This window comes from Anopheles coustani, chromosome 3 (genome assembly GCF_943734705.1).
Source record: "Anopheles coustani chromosome 3, idAnoCousDA_361_x.2, whole genome shotgun sequence".
NCBI lineage: Eukaryota > Metazoa > Arthropoda > Insecta > Diptera > Culicidae > Anopheles > Anopheles coustani.
This window is the reverse complement of record NC_071288.1, coordinates 13905510-13929904: the sequence shown is the minus strand read 5'-3', so window position 1 is coordinate 13929904 and position 24395 is coordinate 13905510. Positions and strand designations below refer to the sequence as shown.

At 44.8% G+C, this 24395-nt stretch overlaps 4 protein-coding genes across 4 annotated transcripts; all 4 read right to left on the bottom strand.

The window, feature by feature from the left end:
• Positions 1 to 190: 190 nt before the first annotated feature.
• Positions 191 to 9814, bottom strand: LOC131260566 (calcineurin-binding protein cabin-1-like). The gene is made up of 23 exons (XM_058262328.1): positions 9681 to 9814; positions 9486 to 9599; positions 9269 to 9388; positions 8659 to 9192; positions 8405 to 8576; positions 8241 to 8339; positions 7996 to 8173; positions 7757 to 7934; positions 7415 to 7671; positions 7170 to 7338; positions 6797 to 7102; positions 6559 to 6721; positions 6184 to 6478; positions 5825 to 6103; positions 5401 to 5742; positions 5165 to 5338; positions 4033 to 5089; positions 3649 to 3903; positions 3327 to 3490; positions 2801 to 3254; positions 2208 to 2730; positions 462 to 1587; positions 191 to 386 (listed from the first exon to the last, which is right to left on the bottom strand). Exons 1-23 carry the CDS (start codon positions 9765 to 9767, stop codon positions 230 to 232), a joined length of 7203 nt encoding a protein of 2400 aa, XP_058118311.1. The 5' UTR covers positions 9768 to 9814; the 3' UTR covers positions 191 to 229.
• A 248-nt stretch (positions 9815 to 10062) lies between these two features.
• Positions 10063 to 11633, bottom strand: LOC131258478 (toll-interacting protein-like). Its single transcript, XM_058259804.1, has 4 exons — positions 11511 to 11633; positions 11001 to 11126; positions 10561 to 10938; positions 10063 to 10493 (listed from the first exon to the last, which is right to left on the bottom strand). The coding sequence occupies exons 1-4, from the start codon at positions 11550 to 11552 to the stop codon at positions 10227 to 10229; spliced, it is 813 nt and encodes a 270-aa protein (XP_058115787.1). The 5' UTR covers positions 11553 to 11633; the 3' UTR covers positions 10063 to 10226.
• Positions 11634 to 12867: 1234 nt separating this feature from the next.
• Positions 12868 to 18071, bottom strand: LOC131271550 (uncharacterized). Its single transcript, XM_058273019.1, has 3 exons — positions 18054 to 18071; positions 13109 to 13182; positions 12868 to 13039 (listed from the first exon to the last, which is right to left on the bottom strand). The coding sequence occupies exons 1-3, from the start codon at positions 18069 to 18071 to the stop codon at positions 12868 to 12870; spliced, it is 264 nt and encodes an 87-aa protein (XP_058129002.1).
• A 1046-nt stretch (positions 18072 to 19117) lies between these two features.
• Positions 19118 to 21659, bottom strand: LOC131271542 (uncharacterized). The gene is made up of 3 exons (XM_058273006.1): positions 21636 to 21659; positions 21475 to 21548; positions 19118 to 20792 (listed from the first exon to the last, which is right to left on the bottom strand). The coding sequence occupies exons 1-3, from the start codon at positions 21657 to 21659 to the stop codon at positions 19118 to 19120; spliced, it is 1773 nt and encodes a 590-aa protein (XP_058128989.1).
• Between the last annotated feature and the right edge of the window lie 2736 nt (positions 21660 to 24395).

Genomic DNA, 24395 nt, shown 5'->3' with positions numbered 1-24395 from the left:
ATTTGGCCTTAAAAAAGCATATTTATATAGTACATGGATTCGATGACGAGGTGAAATGGAATCGGTACCTTTTATTCCCAACAGCAATAAAAACTGAATAAAAACAATGTCGAACCAGTCGAAAGCGCGTGGGTAAATTGTTTCTAGGTGAGGCAGTTCTGTTTGTAAACGTGGCATGAGGCTACCTAATCATTTATTCACTACGTTCAGTTACAGGTTGTTGTTACGATCATTCGAGTACGATAACATCGTCCGAATCGACACCGGATTTAGGTTGTCCCGTCATAACGCTGCCGCCAGAGACTCCTTCCGTTTCCCGTGCCTTATTCGCCTTCTGCCGTTCGGCCAGCTTCTGCTGGAGTGTTTTCCCTTGCTGCTGGTTCGATCTGAGTAAGGGAAAGATTACGTTTTGGGAGTTCAACAAGAAGCAAGCAAAACCGCATTCCAAGTAGTGTGCTTACCCTATGCCCATTGGTTGCATGTTGAGTGCTGTTGCGGAAGTGGCCAGATTTCCGCTGTTTCCACTTCCACTGGGAGATGTTGCTGGCCTTCCGTAGCTATCGATGGAAAATCCTGCAGCCGGTAGGGGTGTTATGGTGGCACCGATCCGTGGCATGTTTGACCCTCCGAATCGGTTACCACCAGCGGACCCGCTGGCCGGGGGACCTGTTGCACCAGCTGACTGCATTGACATGGCGGCTGCAGCTTTGGCAGCCTGTTTCGCCGATGGCTTGCGTCCACCGGTGGTCTGCGGACCGGAGGGCCCTCCGGTAGTGGTGTTTAGGCTCTTTTGATTCATCAGCACCGAACGTGCCATGTGCGGATACTTTTGCAGCAGCTCGGTGTAGGAAGCGACGAGATCCTTCATGGTGGTACTCATGCCACCCGGACCGACTGTTTGTGGGCCACTCTTACTGGTCTGCGAAGCAGCGAGGGGTAGCTTTCCCATCATCGGTGAGAGAAGCGGCCCGGCGACGGGTTCGATCGAAAGCCCAGGCACACCGAGCTGCGGTATGGAGGACATCGATGACGAGGACGATGGTGGCGGTGGCGGTGTGGGTCGGGCGTATGGCGTGGGACGTTGCGTCTGCTGTCCACCGCCTGCTTTTTTCACCTTCGGCTTGCGACCGCCAGTTGCGGGTTCTTTTTGTCGCGGCCCCACCGGTGCTGGACCCTCCGAGGGGGTGATGGTTAGTATGGGTGAGGGAGACGCTACGCGCTGCGCTCCGAAAGGTGACGAGACGCGATCTTTCTTCGCAGCATTCGAGGACGTACCCGACATGGCACTCATCGAGGTGAGCGTGATCGTGGCGAGTTGTTGCTGCTGCTGCTCGTAGCTACCACCGGAGCTTAGGGTCGCAGTGGAGGAGACAGTTTTCGAGGAAAATTTTTTCGTGCCAATATTTGTGAAAGTGGTTGAAGGCTGATTGCTAAGGACGTGATCTTTCCCGGTTGCTGCCATCCCCGTGTTCTTTGCTTGCGGAAGAGTGGAGGATGGTGATAAGGGATGAGGTGTCGGGGAAACGTTTCGGTCGCCAGTGGGAGACTGTAGCTGAGATGTGGCAGACTTATGCATATTAAAGGTAGCTGAAACAATTAGGAAAAGAACTGGATGAGAACTGGCTTATTACAAATCAGAATAGGTTGGTTGGTTGGTTTTCGATTGGCCTGCGAGACATGGACTTTGTCCAAATCAGACGTAACCACCTTAGACGTGTTCAAGAAAAAGATGCTCAAACAATAATTGAAATATTTTAAGAAATTAGTTTTCACTTAAAAAAAAAGAACTTTTATGATTTTTTACCCAAGTATGCATAGACTTCTGATCAATTAATTTGAAGTAAGAATATCTCAGTTTGTGGTACTTAGTAGTCTCTGATCTAAGTAGACTGTGATCAACACAGTGGAATGTCCGAAGATGATTGAGACTTAGGAAAACAACAGTAATATCAATGCCATCCGCACTAGAATCGGCAGATATGACTCGTATCATATGCTAAGAAGATAGTTGGTAATTATAAGTGATACTAATGAGCAAAATGTAATCATGCACTATCATTTGTATTGCATGAAAGAACAAACACCATTTCTTGCTACTAAGTTCCATCTGTATGCGTATGCCTATGATAAATCCTAGTTGGCGTGTGAGCGATATTGCACTTCTCAAGTATGAAATTATTTTTTTATAAACCATGTTTGATAAATACCCAAATACTCCGTCAGGGCTGCTGTCATCAGTGGGTTGTTGCCGAGCGAAGATATGTTTGGAATCTGACTGAAGATTTTTAGATACTGCTGGAAGAGGGCAGACTGTTGACTGGTTGCCGTCGTTGCTACCGACGGCGAGCTTAGTGAGGTAGAAACCGCTGTTCCACCGCCCGCCGGCTTCGGTAGAAGAATATCTGTCGCTGCTGCCGGCGCGAAAGGAGATGTCCGCGAAGCGGTTGATTGTAGCAAGGAGGTTGTGGACATGGAGGCGCTCGATGTGGCGGCAGCATTATTCTTGCTGCTGGTTGCACCACCACCGGATGTTGGGTCGAGCATGATTGGTGTGATGGTGACGCGAGATGATAGATCCGCCATCATACTACTCATCGAACTCTGCGTGAATTGATGGGGATTGGGGTAGTGTTGAGGCTGCTGCTGTAATTCATGCGGTGTGGTTGAGGGTGGCAATGCCTTCACTGTTCCTAGCCGCCTGTTTTGCTTTGTAAGGCCCGGGATAAAGTTCTGCAAATTTAGACACGACCGAATTAATAACTATATGCTACAATGTGCAACCGAATTGGTAAACACTTACCGCAGAAATTGGTTGCATCGGTACGATCATCGTTGCGGGAAGCTCCCCGCTCGTCATAGTTTGCTTTCCACCATTCCCACCTCCGTCACTACCAGCACCAGTACCAGTTCCACCGGCATTGCTTTGCTGCTTTTCCTGCGTTTTGCGGTAGTTTATCTCGTACGTGCACAGCTTGATCGACAAATCGAGCAAACCGTGTTCCGGGAGCTTCGTCACCTTGTCGCTCACGAACACCTTGTACGCGTCGATCAGTACGCCGGCGAACAGCGGTTCCTTCGTCTGCAGGTGCTTCAGGATCTTCCGGTACGCCTTGTACACGTCGACCATTAGCGTCAGCAGCTCGGTGTCGTTGTGCCGATCGGTGCACTTTTTCAGCACACTCCGGTAAACTTGCACGCAGAACAGGATGGCCTGCTGGACCAGTTCCTTGCGCTCGTAATCGTTCAGATATTTCCTAGCCGATCATAAACAGCATGCAATTATTTAACCATGATACCGTTTAGATTATTAATTATGTAATACTTACTTATCCGCTTCGGGTGTACGCTGCAACTGCAATGCCAAGTCCAGTAGGATCTCGTGATCGTTAAATTCTTTGAGCGTTTCCATGAGCACGATCACACACTTCGATATATGCGAGGCGAAGTTTCCTGGGCGATCAATATCAGAAGCGGGAATTCTCCACAAACCCTAGAATAAAAGAAAGTACCAATTAAAAGGAGGTATGTCTTTTGATTAAGAAGAGCGTGATAACCTTAAATGTCGTTGGCTAACACAAATATAAATAATTTAGGTGGTTCCAAAGATGCATTATCTTGAAGGTTTTCAAAAAAGAGGATAACGCTTACGTTGAAAAAATTGGTTGTTTTGCGCTCCGTGAAAAGTCCCGGGATTTGATTGCCGAGGGTCGTGCGGTAGGTGCCGAGCAGAAGCTGACGTGCATTATCGAACGACTTGGTCAGGCCTGGCGCGTGCATGAAATGATGTATCAGTCGGTACATCGATTTATAGTGCTCGGGAAAGCGTGTGATACACTCCTCCAGGTTTTTGATGCACAGCTTGAATATGGTGTCCCGATCCGCGGCGTCTATTGGTTGCTGGTTCTACGTTGGGGGCGGAGAATAATATGGGAATTTAGGTTACACCAGAACAGAATAAAAAGATAGTTTAAAATTATGTCGATGCATATTATGATCGTAAAAAGATCTTGATATTAAAGCAAATAAACATACAATCGCCTCATCATCCGTCGACGTGCTGTCGCTATCGGAATCGGAAGATGTGTCCGAATCACTATCCGACGAGTCACTGCTTGACGATGAGGTACTGGTGGTCGTCGTGGTGGTCGTTGTCGTTGTCGTTATGGCACTCTCTTGCGATCCCCGCCGTAGCGTAGGTAACGGATCGCCGAGTTGTTTAATTTCCTCCACTCGGATGTGCTCAACCGCTCGGCCTGGTGGCGGTGGCACCGGGGGGGATGGAACGTTTTCCTCATCGATCGCCATCCGATTACCCTCGCCAGGTTCCATTGGATTGGCAGCTTGGGTTGTAGAAACCGTCTCGACGGGAGCCTCCTGCGGAACGATTGGTGTATCTGCACGTTCCGGTTCATCTTCAGCTCGTGGTGAAGTAACCTTCGTTGTTTCTTGTTCTCCAGCGATCGTACCCTCCACCGGTTGATCGCCACCTTTCGACACTTTCGGGAACGATAGACCCTGCACGTCTATCGCAGCTCCCCCAGCCACCGAAACACCAGGATTACTATTACTTCCGTTCCCGCCGGCGTTCGGTGATATTTTCCGCTTCAGCATGTTTTCGTTGATCTTCGCCCTGTTCACGGCAAACGGGCTGGTGGACAGCTCCTTGAGAGTGCGCAGGAACAGGCGGGCCGTTTTCTTGTTGATCGGCGAATGCTGCTCCACGTACTTCATGATGGCCGCGTTGATGCGGTAGAATACCTCCAACGCCTCGATCGCCAGCTGCGACGGGCTGCTGTGGTTGATCTTGATCGGATAGGTCGCGTTACATTCATACAGATACTTGGCCGACTTGAGATAGTGCGTTAGGTAGACGGCCGGATGTTCCTTCTTTTTCTCCGCAATCTTCCCGAGCATGTAGTGGTGGAGCCAGATTTCGTCCTCGTGGTTGCTTCCAGAGTCGTGCTGCTCATGCCGATCGGCTTCGTTCGCTTCGGTCTCGGTGAAGCACATTTTGCCCAGGCTTACCTTGTTGAAACACGTGAAAGCAATGTCCAGGCAGCGCTCCTTGTGCGTTTCGACCAACGCAAAACTGTAAGTGCGAGGAGGAAATAGTTAAATTTGACCAGTGGGGAATACATTTATTTTTCACGCTCTCGCTAGTTACCTTTCCATGGAAAGTGTATCACTCAGCAGCTTCAACGTACGCGAGCAGAACGAATGTATGTTGTAGGCAAATGAGCCGTATTCGATCCACAACTGCTGATCGTCTTCGTTTAGCTGCAAGCACTGATCAAAGCACTTCATGCCATTATCGGTTTCATCCAAAAATTCCTGCAACCTGCAACAATAATTAACGGCATAAGTGTCATAATAAATATTTTTCCCTCAAACAATACTTACGGTATGATTTCGGTTGAGTTTAGCTTCGTTTCCACCTTACTCGCCTTGGACAGCGATACGCCGGCCCACGAGTCAAATCGCGACGGTTCCAGTGTCAGATCCATGACGTAGTACTTGATGGCGCGGGTAAAATCACGACTTTTGAAGTAAAAATCGGCGAGTAGGTAAAATATGGGTTTGATTTCACCCTGCAAAATGTTGGCCGCTTCCGGCAGCGTGTTCCCCTTGCCATCGATAAACTCCGAGATGGGCCGGGACAGCCGCGTGATGTTGATCTCGGTAGGGATGAGCGGTATGATTCGTTGGAGTAGTGCTTCCATGTCGGTAGAGATCGATTCTAACCTAATACCAAAAAAAAGGTGAACCAGGTTTATTTGTAGTTTAACGCGGAAAAGTAGCGGGCAAAAGCTCGCTAGCCACCTACTTGTAGGAATTAAACTCAGGCAGACTGTCCGGGCGGTAAAGATCAAAGAGCTGAATGGCTCGATCCCAGGTAAGTGTCACTTGCGACGCACAGTGGTCCTGTATGTGGCGCAAACGTGGACGCTTTTGCGGGTACCCGTACAAGCAGTAGGTCACCTGCTCCAAATACTCGTTCAACATCTCCCGGAACGGTTCTAGCAATGGTGAACGAATCTTCGGCACTACCACGTCCAGTATGTGGAACAAAAGTCCACTCTCACCCTTGGAACACCAGTTTTTCCTGTAAAAAGGATGTAGGAAAAATAAATCCATTTATCCAAACGATTCAAAACCCAATCCGATAAACGCATTTGTACGTACTTTCCTAGCAGTTCGTGCGCCACGAAACACATCATGATCGAATTGCATAGTCGCTCCGGTTCCATTTCGAACGTACCACTCAGGTCCGCGATGCCTGGCGGCCGGTTCACCTTTACCAAGCCATCCATATCATCTTGCCTCTCCAAGATGTAGTACAGTACAATCCACGCCCTCCAGCACTCAATCAAGCAGAGCTGTGCAGTGTAATTTTTCTCCCCGCTTGGATCGAGCTGGTGCGTTAGAAGCCGATGAAGTGTTTGGATCAGCCTCGGTAAGTTTCTGTCCAGCACATCCACTAGAAAAAGGAACCCCCAGATAAGGTAAATCTACCGGCCTTTCAATTTATAATAATGTGTTGACAAACGATACACGTACACATTCCCACTCCTTCCTGCTTGATGATGGACTCGAGGTAGAGAAGTGTGAAATTTATATTGCTGGCCCACATTCGAGACAACCGGCTGTCATGCTGTACGGCTGCGGTGACGAACTGCTGGACGGAGTAAGTGAATGATTTTTCCGACCAGATGAAGCATTGCTGAAACCATTTATATCAGTTAGGTGAGATAAAAATTTTCTATAGTAAATTGTCAAGTTCATTCAACAAGTTTACCTCCATTTCAGCCATGTTCCACTGTGATTCTAATAGCATCTGCGTCTGAATGGTGAGACTTAGGATTGACTCGTTCGGATTTCCCAACGTTGTGTAGTATCGCAATGTGTCCATCAGAATCGCAACGACTTGCTCGTGTTCTCCACTCTCATAGTGACGCTTGACGCGTTCGATCCGTAGCTTCCGTTCCGTTTCGCCGATTAACTCACGAATAGATGCACTACTAATGTTCGTGTTGGCACGTTGATTTGGAAAGTTCAGTTCCAAACGGTGTCCACCATTGGGAGTGTTAACAAGTTCTTGAAGCTGTGCGTATGATGAAGAAGATAAAATCAGTGGTTGAATATCAGAGTGTGTTGTGTCGCATTCTTACCAAATATAAATTGTCCAATGCATCTTCAAACTTTTTCACGCTACAATCAAGGATATACGCAAGCCACAGCAATCGGATGCGGTAGACTGTGATTGTGTTCTGATTGGGCAAGCTGTCCACATAGAAACGACACCGATGGAAGACGGCTTCATCGAATGTGTCGAAGATGCTGGTAAGAAAGTTTACCGAACGGTGTACTATTAGCTTAGACAAAATCTGTTTGAAAGGAATCTAATTTGAATTACCTCTCAGTTTGCTCGCTGGACTGCGTGCATAGACCGGCGTCAAGCTTCAGCTCCAAATGGAACACCGTGATTTGAAAAATCAATTCCAACTGCTCGTCGGACAGCTGATTCCACGCGTCGTAGTCGGTGAACTCAACGAACGAGTCGTGCACTTTCAGATAAATGTCTCGCAGTTCTGGCTTCATCGGTAGTCCCCAGGACTTGGAAAGGTGAGCCAAAAACCCGTACATCAGGGCATACACGTCGATGTCGTTTTTCTGCGTGCCGTGAAGTAGAAGAAAAACAAAAGTAGATAAGTCATTAACTCCCTTCCTTAGAGGTTTAAGTGGTCATGCAGCCTACCTTCATTTCGGAGATAAAATTTTGCATATTACATTCATTGCAAAAATCGGATTGACTAATAGTGCTACCGATGGTCGGTTCCTTAGAAGCTTCAGATTCTTGCTCCTTTCCTTTTAACGTATTATGTTCTTGTTGCTCTTGTAACGCAAATGGTGATCCTTTGACTTGTAATTCGTTTCTAGAATAAAAATGTTTTTGTTTTTATAGAAATCTCAATTCAAATTTCAACTAAAACTTACGACAAATGCTGTTTCACTGCTTGTCTAAAGAATGAATCTACGGTCGCATCGACTGGATCATTCACCTCCTGGACGCTCTTCTTCCGTGTCGATCTTCGATTTTTGTGCCATCCCCATTGTTCGAGGATTTTTAGTTCACTTCCACGTCTACGCGCCTTGTTCTTTTGTTCGTTCGCATCTTATGGATACACATAAAGCATTGATTTTACAAAACCTACATACAGAGAAGATTAAGAATAGCTTACCAACACCGGAATCGGCACTATCGGCTGCAGATGTACCATTTCCGTTAGCCTCATCGCTAATCTTGCTTGGAGCAGCAATACTGCATTCATTTGCTTCTTCTGAAACAAATGGATATGTTAATATTGTTATTCAAATTTCAATGAACGCTGTGCAACCAACATACCACATATTTCTTCCTCATCTACTTCCGTCCTTACGTCATCCTTGGCAGTGGGAACTTCTGCTTCACATTCGGCCACTGGTGGCGACATTTCTGCGTCTTCTTCCATTTTTTCCGACACTTCTTTTGTGCGTTCACAAAAAAGGGTATCAGTATCGAGCATGAATACGCATTTCTGAAAGATTAATGTTTTACATTTAGTAAAATAAGTGTATGAGTGTATCATTCACGAAACACCAACGTACAACGCAACTTACCAAGTCAAACTTTTCCATTGCATCATGCAGCTTAACCAGCACATTGCCGATGGATTCAAAACTGAGATCATCGATCTTGAGTAGTTCTTTCAGCGTATCCGGCATCACCGTCAGATCGGGTGTTTCAAAATCCGACTGGCGCGGTTTAAACAATTCATCGAACGTTGCCAACGCCAGGACCAGCGGTCTCCGCTTTTCTTCCTCCGCAAAATCGATTGCTACAGGCACGGTGAACACCGTGTCCAGGTACGATAACGCTGCCTTGAACTTTTCCCTGATGGCGCGCAAAACGTCGACGTACAGTTTGTTACGGCTGTCCTTTCGATGGCATTGTGCGGCCCAGCCGTAAGCCTCGACCACGTTTGATGCACTGCAGAATACCTTGAGCATTCCCTCCATGCTAGGCCAATGGTTTGGATTTCGTTTGAGGCATTTTTCAAAGTACAGCTTCGCTATCTGCAGGTAGCCCGTCTTTAAAGCCATACGAGCCAACCGGGACATTGTATAAACGTCCGTTTCATCCAGATCCATTGCCTAAGAAAAGTCATATGGTATATAGTATGGTTAATTGACCGATAATCAATCAACAAAGAGACATAAAGCAACTTACCTTCATGAGGAACTCTATCGAAAGATTCTCTTTCCCTTGTTCTTCGTATATAAGTCCAATGTTCCGGAAGCAATTATACTTGACCGCGAACAGCTTGCTGTCCGTTTGGGTTGTTGTTACCTGTGGAGTTAAAGGAGTTCGTAACATTCTGTTTTCTTCTATCGGCAATGCATATATACTAACGAAACTGCCAACATGTACAATTGATTCCACTTACATCGTTGATAACTTGCGTATCCAACAGTTCCAATAGTAATTCCAATGCTTCCTGCAGCCTGTTTTCTTTCTTCATCTGAAGCGCTCGTACATACTCGGATATCGCAATGGTTTCCTTGAGGGGGAAATTGATAGAATGTTACATCGCCTGAATGTTTCCAAGCAAAATGAACGTAAATTGGATAAGGAAAAGTACCTCTGCTTCTTTAGTGACGATGAGTTCCGAATCGAATCCATTACTATCGTCCGATTCCTCCTCGTTGAGGGCTGCTATACGAATCATTTTTGTATTTTATCAACACCAAATCACGCGCGTACTGCATGTAGTTTATCACAAGGCGTCCATTTGTCGGTCTTTCGGCGGCAAATTGTTTACTTTTTTTCTGCCTAAAGTGACATTTTTAATGCTGGCAGTGAAATGCTGTCGGTTTTGTTTAGCTACTATTCTGACAGTGTCATTGAATCATGTGGAATATTTTTACGTATTTTTGGAAGGAAATGTTTGTGAAAACGGTATTATGAAGAATCGTTTGTGATATCGTTTAAATAGCAACTTAAAAAACGCTCAAATTGCATTGATGTCTATAGAGTTAGCGTATGATTATTTATTACATATAGAAGCTGATGGTAAAATAGAAAAAAACGATTACTGGAAGGGTTCAATAAAATCTTCTGCATCCACTGCAAAGAGAATCCGCACAGGCAAAGCTAAACACTTTCACTAGCAGTTTTCATGTAACATTTAGCTACTCATCTGTAGCAACGCATTGATGACCGCATCCCGGTCTTGGTTGTTAGCCACTGCAACTGATTTAATGACTTCTTTATCAATCTGCGGAAACATCTCATGAATGCGGGTCAAATCTTCCTCGGAGAGTACAGGAGGAGGACGGGCTACTTGCGGCTGATTTGGGGCGACAAAAACAGGCATCCGTGTGCCACTTGCGACATTTGGGACCAACACAACCGGTGCATTGGTTTGTATCATTCGAGGCTGAACGACGACATTCTGAGGAAAACAATTGCAGAAACATTACTAAACCACTCCTACAATTACCATCCGTACTTATACTCACATTAAAGCTCATCACCATATCGATGCTACCTTCGAGGCCCTCGCCTTGCTTTCCGCTAAGCGGAAACCATTCTTCCAGGGTTTCTCCCCGCAGCACCGACTGTGGAATGCGTATTTCGGCCCAAGCAATCAGCTCGTCCATGGAAAAGTTACATTCATCATACAACTCAAGGGAGATCGTATCGACTCCGGCCGGTAGCTGGCAGTGAATGACACGGTTCCAGCGTGGATTCCTACCACCGTTCGTTGCCGTTTGAGTTTCGTACACGAAGTGCCCCACTCGGAGGCGAACATACGGGTCCATTCTTGTGATGCCATAGTTTTTAACCAGCTTCGCTTGCGCGACGGTGATGCTCAAACGACCGACAAAGTTGGGAGCCTGAAAGCATAGGTTCGTAGTCATAATTACTAGGATTTGCCTAGATCGAACGATGATTTTACCATGTACGGCGTGTAGGAGTTTTGAATATTTTGTAGCGCCAAAGCCGCCTGTCTGTCCGAAACTTCCTGAATGTCCTGTGCCGTCGTAACACGTAGAAACTCATCCGGCAGCGGGCCGAGATAAGCCTAAGAATTAAAAAAGAATGTTTTTCGATTAAACTCAAAACTCATACGCAAAGAAAATAATCATTTAGTTGTTTGTGTTACAACACTGCAATTTGCTGTTTCGTCTGATTCATTGATAATAACGCACTTGAGAGGCTTCTCATATGCGCATACCACACCGTTGCAGGGAGTTTATTGTTTGTAGATCACAAAATGGATTAGAACAAGAATTCTTCTGCAATACTTATTGAATTACTATTACTTCGTCACAGCATAGACGAGTTATGCGTGATTCATCGCCCTTCTAGAGCTATTATGTTTATCACTGATAAAGAACGACACAGATAAAAGAACGATCACAGGTGTCGTTAGTAGGGTCATGTTATCGTAATGTAGGGAATTTACTCGTTTCCAGTATTCGTTGGATCGTGGAGTCACTTCTTCCATCGTGTTTACAAAGATCGATCTTTTCTGAAAATGGCAAAAACAAAACTAACAGCTGGATGCTGTTTTTCCACAACGCTGAAATGGCACAGTTTGGTCTAGTGTTGGCAAAATCGAAATTTGGAAGACTTGAAGATTCGATCCCTAGACGGATTCCAAAGATTTGAATCCCATCTGACGGATTCCAAAAATTCGAATCCCATCTGATGGATTCTAAAAATTTAATTAGATTGGGGTTTGAATCAGATTTGATTTGTTTGGGATTCGAATCAGATTTTATTTGTTTCAGTTTATGATGTTTTATGTGATTGATTTCAGTTTTCTCGACTCAGGCGCTGGTTAGAATGGATTGGACATAGATTAAGGTTTTGGACGATTTAACTTAGGTTCGAAAAATAGTAGCATGTTTGTATTGAGGATAAGGTGAGTTATCTGTCGTGATTTGATGGGGATTCAGATTAGGATAAACGATTTCCAGAACGGCACTGAATGATTTATATCGTATCTTGACTGTTTCACGGGATTCGGTTTACCCACCACTAGAGCAAAGCTGCAGCGCGCCAAACTGGCATCAACAAGTTTCAAAAACCTTGGTCACAGCTTGAAATAATGATTGAAATAGCCAACTAATTTCATAAGTTTGTGTGGCCGTATGTAAATAAGAAACCCCCTCAAATTAATGGCAATAGAAACTTTTTTTAACCAATATTTTTCCCCAATTCTTAGTTCCCGAAACAAATTTTTGTATGGGAAATTGGTACAGAAACCTTGGTTGGATTTTAATGTTTAAATTTCCAACTTGTTCTGATCAGTTTAAACAAAATAGTAAACTTACAACAGAAAAATGTCTGATTTTATGGCGTTGATTCAAATCCTTACTATAACCGAGTCCTTCATTATACTATATAGAACACAAATTTCCCATTCCCATACAAAGAACTATTATTGCAAGCCAAGAACAGACAAGCATTTCTGAAGACCTGTAAAGAAAATGATAAAGTATAGGACACCAAAAACTTTAAGGGTTTTTGCAATTATTGCCACGACAAGTTGCAGAGTATACAAAATTTATGATTCCTGTTAAAAAATGGACATTGAGCACACACTATCTAAAATGTAAAGCTTCGTAATGTGGCTTGCTAACAGATTTATTAATAAAAAAGTGCTTACCTTTCTCTCTCAAAGTATGTGATATTTCGCTTTTAAGTAGAACACGAACATTCGCTATATTTGTACCTATTATTTATTGATAATTCTACTTTTTGGTTCCAAAAGCCTAAATACATTCACCGGTCACTTTCGTGCCTCTGGCCCATGCTCACAGATACGACAGGTAGCTGGAGGCACCCTTCTTCTTCTTTCCATACTCCCAGCCGTGTTCGTCGTCGTGTGATTTTACGTTTTTTACCGGAATCCCGACGTGGACCGTTTTCACGACCGTTTTCGTGTGCAGATGCGTGTGATGTTTGATGGGCACGTGGATACGAATCCTGCGCGGAAAGGATGTATTAAAACATGGTTTTAAGTCAAGATTGGTGAAATAAAAATTCTAAACTCACTTGGCATGATCAGGCACTGGGTGGCTTTCGAAGGCGCAAACGAGCAGCGTCATGATGAGGAAAAGGCCAACAATCTGGGAAAAATACAAAATCGGAAAGTGGTTAATTGCTTCGTAATATTTAGCTAAATTTATTCTATTAGATCTTCTATTTAAACTAAGTTACTACTAAGTTTACTATTCCAGTTCGTCTTGACCGTCGACGTGTCTATAAAATTTTTAATTTAATTAAGGTTCAGATGCCTAATATAAAAAACTTTTTTCAAAGATCAGACGCGTAATACTTAATTTGCACAACATGGACTGCAACAAAGCAATTTTTTTCAGAGGACCATGATAGGGTCAACTTACAAATCGAACAAGTTTTTTATATATCTTACAAGATTTTTCCTTTTTCAGTAGCTCAATTGTGCATCAAAATTAAACACGTGTCGTTCATTTGGCATTTGCCAAAACAGTAAAATCGTAAAACACTTTCTCTCCGATTTACGTAGAACTTAATGGAACTATTTAGCAATAATCCGATCATGGTTGAAAACATTCTCGTTGTCGACAAGTAAAACAACTGAGCACAAATCGCTTGGCTTATTCCGGTTTTGGCGGGAAACCACTTTGACTGCCTGGTCGTAAAGGTTTTAAGGAGTATCAACCAATGAATAATCCTTCACGTTTACTTACAATTTTCGTAGCTGTTTTCATGTTTCGTCGCTTTTAACACAGTTATTGAGTGAGAACTTAACTATTTTCTTTAAATTTAGGTCGCTTTGCACAACAATTCAGTTCTTTTGCACTGGTACACACACCAAACAAGGCCACTAGCACAATGGTTTTACGTACGCAGATCTACAGATTCACTCACAGTCACTTCTTTCGCGCTTAGTTTCGTGGCATTCGCTGGAGTTTTTCTTCCGGTCGTCTGTCTTTCGAGCTCGCAGCTGATCGCGGTTGTTATGGCCAGATTTTAAAAACGACCGATCTTTAAATATCTACTTTCGCATCCACGAGCGCCCAGTGGTGGGCGCGAGGGAGAAAGAGAACCTCGAGTGGTCGGGCAAGCCCACTCCAAGCCCACTCCAAGACCTGGTCCACCACCCCGAGACGGCTGCTGCTGCTGCTGCTGCTCAATCCTTGGTTCGCTTCGGTGGCTTCGTCCGGGCGGGAACTATTGCCAAATGGGTTGGCAGGGGGTGGTAGTTGCGTTGGACGATCATAAGAGGTTTGAGCAGAGAGGAGGCGCCCCCGGAAGAAGCTGCTACTGACGCTGCAGGTGGGGTTGGCCAACGAACACAATCCAATGTTATCACTCAGTGAGTCTCAAACTCTACCCCTCGAAACGTCCTCCCGTGCTACCCTCCGTTCACATTCAAGCACTCTCTTTTCCTCATATCTCGTACCAGCCGAAAACCATACAGGCACAAATGTGCTCCTCTAATAATAATGCCGCTTTTCAACGTCCCTTCCGCCGGATAGAAAGAGTGGCCACCGAAAGATTTCATGGTATCGAGCGGGAAGGGAGGTTCACAAGTGGTGTACGTAAAAAATTCGGGCCGACGAGGGCATGGTGGAGAAAAGAAAATCATACTCCATCCTACTCCCAAACGTTTTTTTAGGAAAAAGAAACGAAAAGGCCGGAATGTTCCAGTACAAGAGTAAAAAATACATGTGCCAACAATCAGCCTCAAATTGAATAAGGATTTGGGTTGTTCATGACCATTATCAGAAACAAGTATAAAACATGTGAAACCAACAACAGATCAGATATGATTGAGTCGAAAGCTATTCACAATCCCATCTCGAGGCTGAAGGGTAGTATTTATTCAGGGTTTAAGTATTTCATCAACAAGTACCATCCTCGCACAGGATTGAACAGCAAAGACGACTAATAGAAGACCACTGAAGTGCTTATTTAAATTGTCTAGTGCCGATTCAGCTGTCAGAGCAGTTAAAGTAAGCGGAAATCAGCTTTTACTATGTTTACTGTGTGGATGTAAACGGGAAATCGAGCAGAACAAAAGGGAAAAGAAACACACGTTTTCGAAATATGTAACGGAACCGAGCAGCATAAGAATTGAATCGAGAAAGGGTGGCTAAGTTTTCGATTTTCCCATCCATTCAATTCGATCTCCATTTGGCGTTCGGAAACGAGGCCAATCTTTCCATGTCACGAAGTTTAAAAAAACATCACACATTTGTTTCGCGGTAGTGTTGATTGTATCAAAGCTGTCGCGCCAAACGAAACTCGATGGCACTACATATTTCCTACATCGCCTAAGAGCTCCTACCCGTCCCTGGTCCGGTTGCCGGTGCTCGGACAAGCGGGTACACATCTTTCACATCGGCAGGTTTTACTTTCATTGCATCCTATAACCGTAGAGTTGGAAAGGTTCGTCTAATCTGTGGACCAGTTTCGTTTTATGTTGTACTGTTTCTGTGAATGTTCATGTAATCATCGTGCTGCGCGCTTGGTCATTCCTGTTCCGTTTGCTGTGCATCCATATACACTAGGCCAAACTTGTTCCTAGTGGCCGAGATACGGGACATGTTCCAGTGGTTGTGGCAAATGAAAAAATAAAAAATAAAAACAACATGGAACTACTATATTTTACACCAGACCTTTCCATTCCAAGGAACATGACGGGGAGGAAAAGAAAACGAACGGATCGGTTATGGAATAATCTCGAAATTTTGCAACACGATTAAAACATTAGAATGGTAATATTTCTGCATGGTTGGATAAGCTTGAGGAACGATGCATATACATTTATTTATTATTTGCAATTTGCAACACAATTTCTTACGGCGTTTCTGTCAATTAATTCGTTAAGATAAATTGAAATATTTTTCCCTTTTACCCCGCATACATTGCTTTGAAATCGATGCATACTTAAACCTGCTGAGATTTATCGATCCGCTCGTTGGTGTGAAATTCACGCCGTAACGAAAGTGACACGTAATCAATTACGCCGCCATTTGCATGCCGTCTTCACCCGTGTGCCATCCCTTTTGTCTACATCGTGGCAAAACCGTGTGATGCTCGGGTTGATGGTGTTTGTTTGGCGCCTATTTTGGTAGCGTCTGTTGCTTTAATTGTTTGGATTTAATTTGTTTTCCTTCCGACATTCCTCAAAAAGACGTTGCGATTACGGAACCTGAGGATTACGTGGGCCACTTTATCTTCACACTTCATTGCGCGCCACCTTGTGTGGTCCCTACCTGGGTAGCGCGAAGGGACTTTTAGGTAAACTGCGTTGATCGATGCGTCTTGTGTGCGATAATACGACTGTATGTTCAGCGGCAGGCGTTTTGGTGTAAGCGGCATGCCCGAGTTGAAATCGATTTTTGCTAATGATAAATGTAAACAAACCGCCCCAATTAGCCCGATATAAATTAATCCGCAAGTGCGTGGATATGTAACGTTGGGAACATTTTTAAGTACGCGCTTCTTTACCGTTCAACGCCCACTGTTTGTTGAGGTACGACCCACCGGTTACAGGTACAACAAAATACGCGGTTCGTTGCCTGTGCGTCTGTTGAAGTCTTTTGTTGCAAACTCCTTACTCCGGTAGCATTCGTTCCGTCTTGTTATATTGTAGAAAACGCTAATGCATTTTCGTTCATCTTATAAAAAAACTCATGTGGCGTCGAATTTTCCAGCAAATAATTACTAGGTTACTTGTCACGTGCAGACGTTTAACTACATCGCGTTTTCGAATCAAATTTTTTCATCCGATCATCATGAAAAAAAACACTCCCAGCCCGTCGATACAATTTTCATCAAATCATAGGATCTGCTCTTCCCATCTAATTTTTGTCGCTTTGTTTTTATTTCACTCTCGCTCGCTCTGCTTCCTAATTTCCCCTTTGGCCGCCAATCCGATCGGTAGCTGAAAATGGTAAATTATGTGCCGGTGCAAGATTTAACGTTTAATTTCCGTTTCCGCATGCACGGTGCACGCTGGTGCACGGACCGTGGAAAAGTGGTAAAAACACACGCGTACACACATACGTGCACGGATCATCGGCAATCAGTGAGCGGAATGGTATGGGAGGTAAACATTTCTGCGGTCGCTGAAGATGTTGATTGCGCTTGCATAATGGCAAGACTATGTTAAGGTTCTCTTTTTTTATCTCTTTCACAGTCACAGTCGTTACCAACAGAAAGTTTATTCTAATCATAATCTAAAATGTGAATAAAAAAATGAAAATAATATAAATTTTGGTTTAACAGGTTTGTTCAAACACTTTCCTTACACAAACCAATTTTCGGTTGACGTATGATGACGTACCGATGCTCATCACTGTGCCTTTATCGTTTTCCTCTCGCTTTGCCGTTTCATCCACCTTTGTCATCATCCCTCGGCCTTCGTTTTTCTTCACGCAATGATTAAAGCTCGAACACGCACACATCGCGATGGGGTTTTTCTTCGGCATGGTTGGCGGGCAGCCCACCCAATCGTGCGCAGCCACTTTCACTGTCACTCAATGGCAGCCCAGCGCTTTTGCTTATTTGCTTCTCACTTCAATGCCACAAACCGGCGCCGTGGTTAGCTTTTCATGCATGATACGAATGGGAAAACGAACCGTAGGATGTAAGAAACAGGAACAGGGAGAAAAGAAGTACACCATTGAAAAAGAAAATTAAACCGTGCTTTGGGCATCCGGTGCGGTGCACTTTAGTATATGAAAGTAAAAACAGAAGTCGATGTCATCGACAATGGTGAGCTAGCGAAGGCCAATTATGGATAATTTAGCACCGCACCCTCTAGTAATGTGGCCGGAGGTATATTTAGCTTTTTTTTAGGTTTAAAGCCGATTAGTTTTTGAGCTGCCTATTATAACGTAAAGTTCCAATAAAAGCCACCAAGTATACAATTAATTAACCTGGCTGGTATAACTGTACGTAGTGAAATATTCATGAAATTCGTTCGGTTGATTAAAGGACTTACTTCGCTGGAACACGCCATTTTTAGGTCATGATTAGTTATGAAACCGATGGCTAAAGATAAACCTTCACTAAAAGCAAAAGACAGGCATTGTTTTAAATTGCAACGATGTTTTTCCCACTAAAGGTTAAGGTTAATTTCTTAGAGTATGGAGTTCAAATTACAAGGAAAATGTTACATGGGTGTTCCAGTTTTTTCCAAGATGTATAAGACAATCATAGCGTGGAGAATAAAATGGTTTCAAATACCCCAGACTGACCACATTGTAAATGATAATTTTCGTACAGAGAAAGGAGATTTCCGAAAATACAAAAAAAACTAAGACGTAATCAACGGTGGTGGTCACAGGCATAATGATTGTAACGCACCAAATGACGTCGGCATGTAAAGTAGGTCGTGTGTTGTGTGTTGTTTTTCGCCGTCATACTGTTAGCCTTTTCCTTGTCACAAAAGTTGCGCTGAAAAATGAAATTGCGTAACTTCTCCGAAGCTGTGGTACAGTCTTTCGTCGGTCGCTAGTTTTTAAAGGTTTCTTTAAACATTCGTATTTTTGACACTTGCTTTCGCTGGAAAATTAAACAACGTAGGACAACGTTAAGTAACCGACTTTTTTTATTCATAGACACATGAAGCGGGTATCGAGAAAAAGAGTTCGGTAGAAAACGACATGCGCGACAAAAAGAACTGTATATGAAGAAACACCTAAGGAAACGAAGCGTGTGTTTGTGTGTGGGGTTTTGTTTCTTATCGTAAGCACTATTTTAAGTATTTGACTATGATCCTCTAGGAAGCTATCGTCCGCTTTAACCGCTTTTGGTGGGACTTTGGTCTATGCTGGGCCTTACATTGCTATCTACTGCATATAAATAAGCGACATCTTAAAGTAATGATTCCATGCGACACTCCGCGCGGCTCGATGCGAAGTAGTAATGGTACACACAGCTCTCTGCAGCCTCGGGAGCTCGGCAGCGACTAATATCGCCCCTTTCATACGGAAAACACAGCTGAAAACGAGGAATTACTGAATCGGTTTGGCGACCACGCCGCCGGTGTTATAGAGCCTGGCTCTATCGGTAGATCTGGTCCGGGTTCTTCTGGAGCGCATCCTTGAACTTGATCGTGCCGCGGTTCCGGCTGTACTTGGAGTCGAACTTCTTGCGCACCCGCAGCTCGCTCGTGCCGGATCCAGCGCCGAAGCTGTCGAGCGGTTTGGCGCCGCTGCCATGGATCGGTCTCCGATGGGCGTCGGATTTGTGCGTCGTGCGTTGCTTCTTGCTCCCTGGCCCTTTGGTGCCTTTCGTCCCTTGCGAGCCGCCAGTCGGTTTGTGAGTGGTGGTCGAAGTAACCGCCTCGCCATCGGCCACCAGGGCCAGGCTTCCAACGTACGGTTTGACGAGCTTCGAGAAGCTCTTCTTGGTGGTCGTGTAGAGTGGACTGGTTCCGGGCGCTTCCGTGAGGGTTACCGGGGGTGCCTGCGACTGTGTACTGACCTCGAGCGGTCCCTGCGGACTCCAGGGACCCGGGATGAACGGTGGTGGTGGTGGGAGTGTACGGTTGTAGTGCACCTCGACGTTACTGTACGATTTGGCTACGGCTCCGACGAGGGTGGCCGGTGGCTTTCCGTCGTTGCCGAAGAACATCGTCGTGTCGTAGGTTGGTCCGAAGCGCTGAGACTGCTGCTGGTTGCTGACGGTGGTAGGAACTCGTGCGGTGGTTGAGTATGAAGGCTGCTGTTTGGTCTTAACCGGTGTTGTCGTTGTGTTGAAGCAGTTCCAGCACTTCGTTCGCTCCTTGGTACGTTTGTCCTTTACCATCGGCGATCCTTTGACGCGATGTTTCTGTCCACTGGAATGGGCAGGAGCCACTGTACTCTTGGAACTCACCGAACCTAGTGTGGCGTGTCCCGTCAAAGCCGACTTTTGCTTAACCGGGCGGCCTACGCTTTTCTCCAAGGCAGGCTTCTTGGCGGAAGGTGTCTCTTTCAGCGTGTGAACCACTTTCGTCTCGGAAAACTCCGGTCCGGACGGGTTTCGCGTTCCCACTGCCTGTTGGCTGGACACCAAGCCGGCAGGCTTTTTGTTCGATGGAATCGGGCGCCAATCATCGTCCGAGGCCTCCGGGAACAGCGTGTGGATCGTTGCTTCCACCTTAAGCTCCTCGCGCCGCTCCAGATCTCGAATGACGGCGTTCTCGAAGTGTTTGTAGCCGGAGATTCCGAGGTCAGACATCAGTGCGTCGTACTTGCCCGCCTTCGCCGGAGGATGCCTTCGTGGCTTGCCCTGGCCTCCCTTGGGGCCGTATCCCTGGGACTTGAAGTGTCCGGCCGTCGATGGTTGCTTGCTGACGAACGGTTGTCCGTAACGGAGCTCGTTGCCGGTGCCGTAGTATCCGGCGCTGGCCGGTGCTCGGTATGCATTGTTGGTGAGACTCTGACCCGAAAGCAAGCCTGCCACCGACTGCTGGAAGGCTCCGGTCACGCCATTGACGGCGTGCGCTAGCTTTGACGCCCCGATACCCGTCTTCAGGTTGTTGATGAAGTGATGCAACTTGGTCTCGGGGTTGGCCACCGTCGGTACGTAGTAGGAGCGCTTCATGGAGCCGCCAACGTGTACTGCAGATTTAGAAAACGGCGCCGGCTTTACGGCGGACTCGTGGATCGCGTTCAGTGCTCCGTCGGGAGATGTCCGGGATTGCCATCGTGCTGCCACTGCTGACCTTGGAGATTTATGATGTTTTTTAGACCTGTAAAAATGGGGGAGATGATCATTTGGTGTTCTGCAAACTCTATTACTTGAAATCTTTTCCGATAAAGTCGGACATAGATTACCATAGCATGCGATCAAATATTTACTTCCTGTGTATACTTTTTTTAAACATATTTACAAGTCAGTTCAATCCAGTATTATTAATAAAGAAATTGAACTACAGAGGAATGTATAGTTTAAAATAAAAGAGTGCAAGATGATTATAAATTGACGTAATGGCATTTAAATATACTATAATTGAACTACTACGATTCAGTAAGTTCCTATCCAAAACTGAGTCAAACTGCCAGATACATCATAAAAATTTCAGCATACTACTCAGAGCGAATAGAAATCAATCGAGATATTTCGTGAACACACAAACACAGATAAATATTCAAACAAATATTTCTCAGATCAACTTCACCGCAATAATTTAAGCAATCATTTAATAGTGACAGGATACTCCTCTTTTAAAAACAGAAATAAGTTTTACATTTCGAGTGCTCAATACATGTTTGTACTAAAATTAATAGTCTATCGTCAAACGATTCCTATTTTTCTTTTCTAATTATTTCACTTTATTCTATCACTTTTGATTACTCTGATAATGTATTGTTCATGCATTGCCAGATATCAACTCCTAAGGATCACCGATGGCAAATTATCACTAAACTCACCTTACTCGACTGCCAGTTACGAGGACTCCTGCCAACAGCACCAGAACCATCAGCTGAGTGAAGTGTAAACGGCACTGTAATCGGGACAAACATACATCGATAAGAGAAACCATAACCGAAACGGATGTGCCACGTCGTGTAGCAAGCATTCTTTCACTTACTATTCTCCGGGACCAGGATCCCATCGTGAGGCAACGATTCTGGGAGCTAGAGCTTGTGACCCGGCACTTGTGTGGTTTTCGTAACCACAGAACTAGCGGCTAAGTTTGGACACTACGAGCCACGGTACACTGTTCACTATGGGTCCGTCCTGCTGTACGCTAAAGCTCGACCGGACTAGACGCGATTGCTTCGGATGCGTCGACTGGGTAGTGTTTTTATAACTTAACCGTACCGCTTAGCTGAGAGGCCCTTAGGCCCCACCACACATACACACCGGTCGCGAGAGGCTTGTGGCGACGGCCGGTTAATGGCCATGGTGGTATGACGATTTGCTGCACCAAGTTAGGAACGCTTCACACCTTCCTCGGGCGGCGAGCCACCCCCCCCCCTGCCGTGCGTTAGTCCGCGCGAGGGCGTCAAAAACGGAAGGAAGCGTAACGATCGAGTGGAAACGGCTAACGAGGGCCTCCCCACCGGGTGCGGGGTACGGTGCTATGGCGTGCAAAAAGATGGATCCCTTGCGAACGGTTGGACTCCTCGGATTGGTTTGCCTACCACCCCCTCCTTTACTTTGTCCTGCTCATCACCAGGTTTACTTAAAGACGACGCGAAAAGGATAAATGATGAACGTAAAAGATTGTCTCTAGTTCGTTATTCTATTGAGAACTATTCATTACACAAATTGTATCATTGATGCATTGGGATAGCTAAAATTTATTTGGATATTTTTTTTATTTTTAAAAGATCGTTATAAATAAATTTTTATCCACAGTGTTTGAAAAGTTAGAATATCAACTCAGCCAGTTGTTGAACATATAAAACAATATCCTACCAATGTTAAGTTTCAATTAAATTTAAATGAAGAAATAGAATCCTGTAATAAATTTTATTATTGTTACAAACAAAGAGATCCTTCGATCTCTCTTATGCAATAGAAAAAAATTTACTGGCCCAAATGGTATGAACATGCGACTGTAAGAAGATCGTAAATACTTTTTCACATGGCTCGAATAAGCCGAAGATAGCAAACAAAAATGAAATGGTTGCGGGAATAACTGTTTATCATTTCATTGAACGATCCTGATGAATCCTGTCGAAAAATGGTTGATTATGAAGATGATATTGCTCGAACAAAATCCATAGAAGAGCTTAGAGTCTTTTTGTTGAAATTAAAGAAAGGCAGGATTTGGGGTCTCTAAAATACAGACAGTAAGCGTAATTTATGGGGCGACTTATTGATTCAACCCTACATACTCTGTTATTAATACTCTGTTTTATTTATTTGAATACACCTTCCAATGCCTAGCTATTTTCTTCCTTACAAGCCCGAACTACTTAATCGTGTGTTTCCTAATTTAATCCTTCATAAAATAACCATGCTACACGCCTTTGTTGGCTACGGTTCACATTTAAACGCCCAATAATGCACGATCGATAGTAACAAAGATGTACATGGGAGGGCTGAAGGTTAGTTTGTTAGTTCCTTTCGCTTTTGTTTTTGTTTTGTTTTATACTGAAAGGAAATTTCTTAGGAAAAACTTTAAACGTTTGGCTGTTTGTTAAATTCACAAGTACTTGCACTTTCTGTCTTTCTCTCTTCCATAGCATGTTGTGCACCATCTCGTGCCAGTAACTATATCTGTGTATCTATTACAAACAGTGAGAGTGAAACAAGAGACCACAACAAAAAAGGGAGATGCATGATAACGCGCGAAGTGGAAAGAAAAACGTGGAAACCTCTCGAGAAAAGTGCAACACATCACACCTTTACTTTCATCGGACGCACGAGGGGAACTCATTGCCAACTTTCCGCGGGAGGGGGAGAAGATCGTGTGCTTCGCAGACGGGAAGTGGGCGCTGGAAAAACGCACGTATGGTAGTGCACTTCACGCACCGTAGGACTTATGCATGTATGCGGGAAGTCTGCAGAATTTCTGCACAACACAACACTACACAACACAACACAACGCATGATGAAGTAACCGCGCGACAATAAAAGGTGGCCGATGAACATCGAACGGATCGGGCTTAGATGCACCCAACACAAGGGGGCCTCCATTTTCCGTACCAACGCGCTCGGAAGGATTTTCCCTCCCTCTTTCAGTGCTTCTGCTCATCCACACTTTCCGTGCGATACCAATAGTGCTGCGATGGAAAACAGAAAACAGAAACAACACGCGATCACTGTCGATTTTCATTGATTTACGTTGAAGCCGTGCTGCCCCGAAGGGGGTGAATGTCCCGAGCATAATTGTTTCTGCTCTCTGGAACACAACGGCGTGTTTCCGGTGGCCGGAAATGTAGCGCCTCTTTTTTCTTGTGTTTGTGCAATTTCTGTTCGTCACAAGTGCAATAACCTATTGGCCGTGGCCGTCGACAGGAATTGGCCAGTTTTTCTGCTGTTTGTTTATGCTTAATTTCAAGCTAATGAGCTTGAAATCTTAGTCTCATGGTCGAAACGAAAGTACGAAGCGAAAAAACGAAAGTCAGTATTATTCTCTAGTTTATTAGCACGGAAGCGGGTTCGTGTAAGAAGGTTCTGGCTATCCAGTGTAGTTCTTTTTACTCATGACAAAAAATTAACTATACAATCTGTTGAACCGATTTCTGAGTCTCCTGTTCCTAAGCATCAGTCGCTAACTGCTGAATTCATGGAATTGCACTTCACAAAACATTGGGGGACTGTGGAACTCGAGCTTACTTCGCTACCCTACCAATATTCGTCCTCACCAAGGCTGCTGATGCGGTAGACTAGCGTG

Coding starts and splice junctions, on each gene's coding strand:
- LOC131258478 (XM_058259804.1), bottom strand. CDS start 11,552: ATGGAAGAAGTGACTCCACGATCCAACGAATACTGGAAACGA. Junction 11,127..11,510: donor CCAACGAATACTGGAAACGA/GTAAATTCCCTA, acceptor TTTAATTCTTAG/GCTTATCTCGGCCCGCTGCC. Junction 10,939..11,000: donor ACTCCTACACGCCGTACATG/GTAAAATCATCG, acceptor CTATGCTTTCAG/GCTCCCAACTTTGTCGGTCG.
- LOC131271550 (XM_058273019.1), bottom strand. Junction 13,040..13,108: donor CCAGTGCCTGATCATGCCAA/GTGAGTTTAGAA, acceptor CTTTCCGCGCAG/GATTCGTATCCACGTGCCCA.
- LOC131271542 (XM_058273006.1), bottom strand. CDS start 21,659: ATGGGATCCTGGTCCCGGAGAATA. Junction 21,549..21,635: donor GATCCTGGTCCCGGAGAATA/GTAAGTGAAAGA, acceptor TCCCGATTACAG/TGCCGTTTACACTTCACTCA. Junction 20,793..21,474: donor GTAACTGGCAGTCGAGTAAG/GTGAGTTTAGTG, acceptor CCATTTTTACAG/GTCTAAAAAACATCATAAAT.
- LOC131260566 (XM_058262328.1), bottom strand. CDS start 9,767: ATGATTCGTATAGCAGCCCTCAACGAGGAGGAATCGGACGATAGTAAT. Junction 9,389..9,485: donor ATACGCAAGTTATCAACGAT/GTAAGTGGAATC, acceptor TTAACTCCACAG/GTAACAACAACCCAAACGGA. Junction 7,672..7,756: donor ATTTTATCTCCGAAATGAAG/GTAGGCTGCATG, acceptor CACGGCACGCAG/AAAAACGACATCGACGTGTA.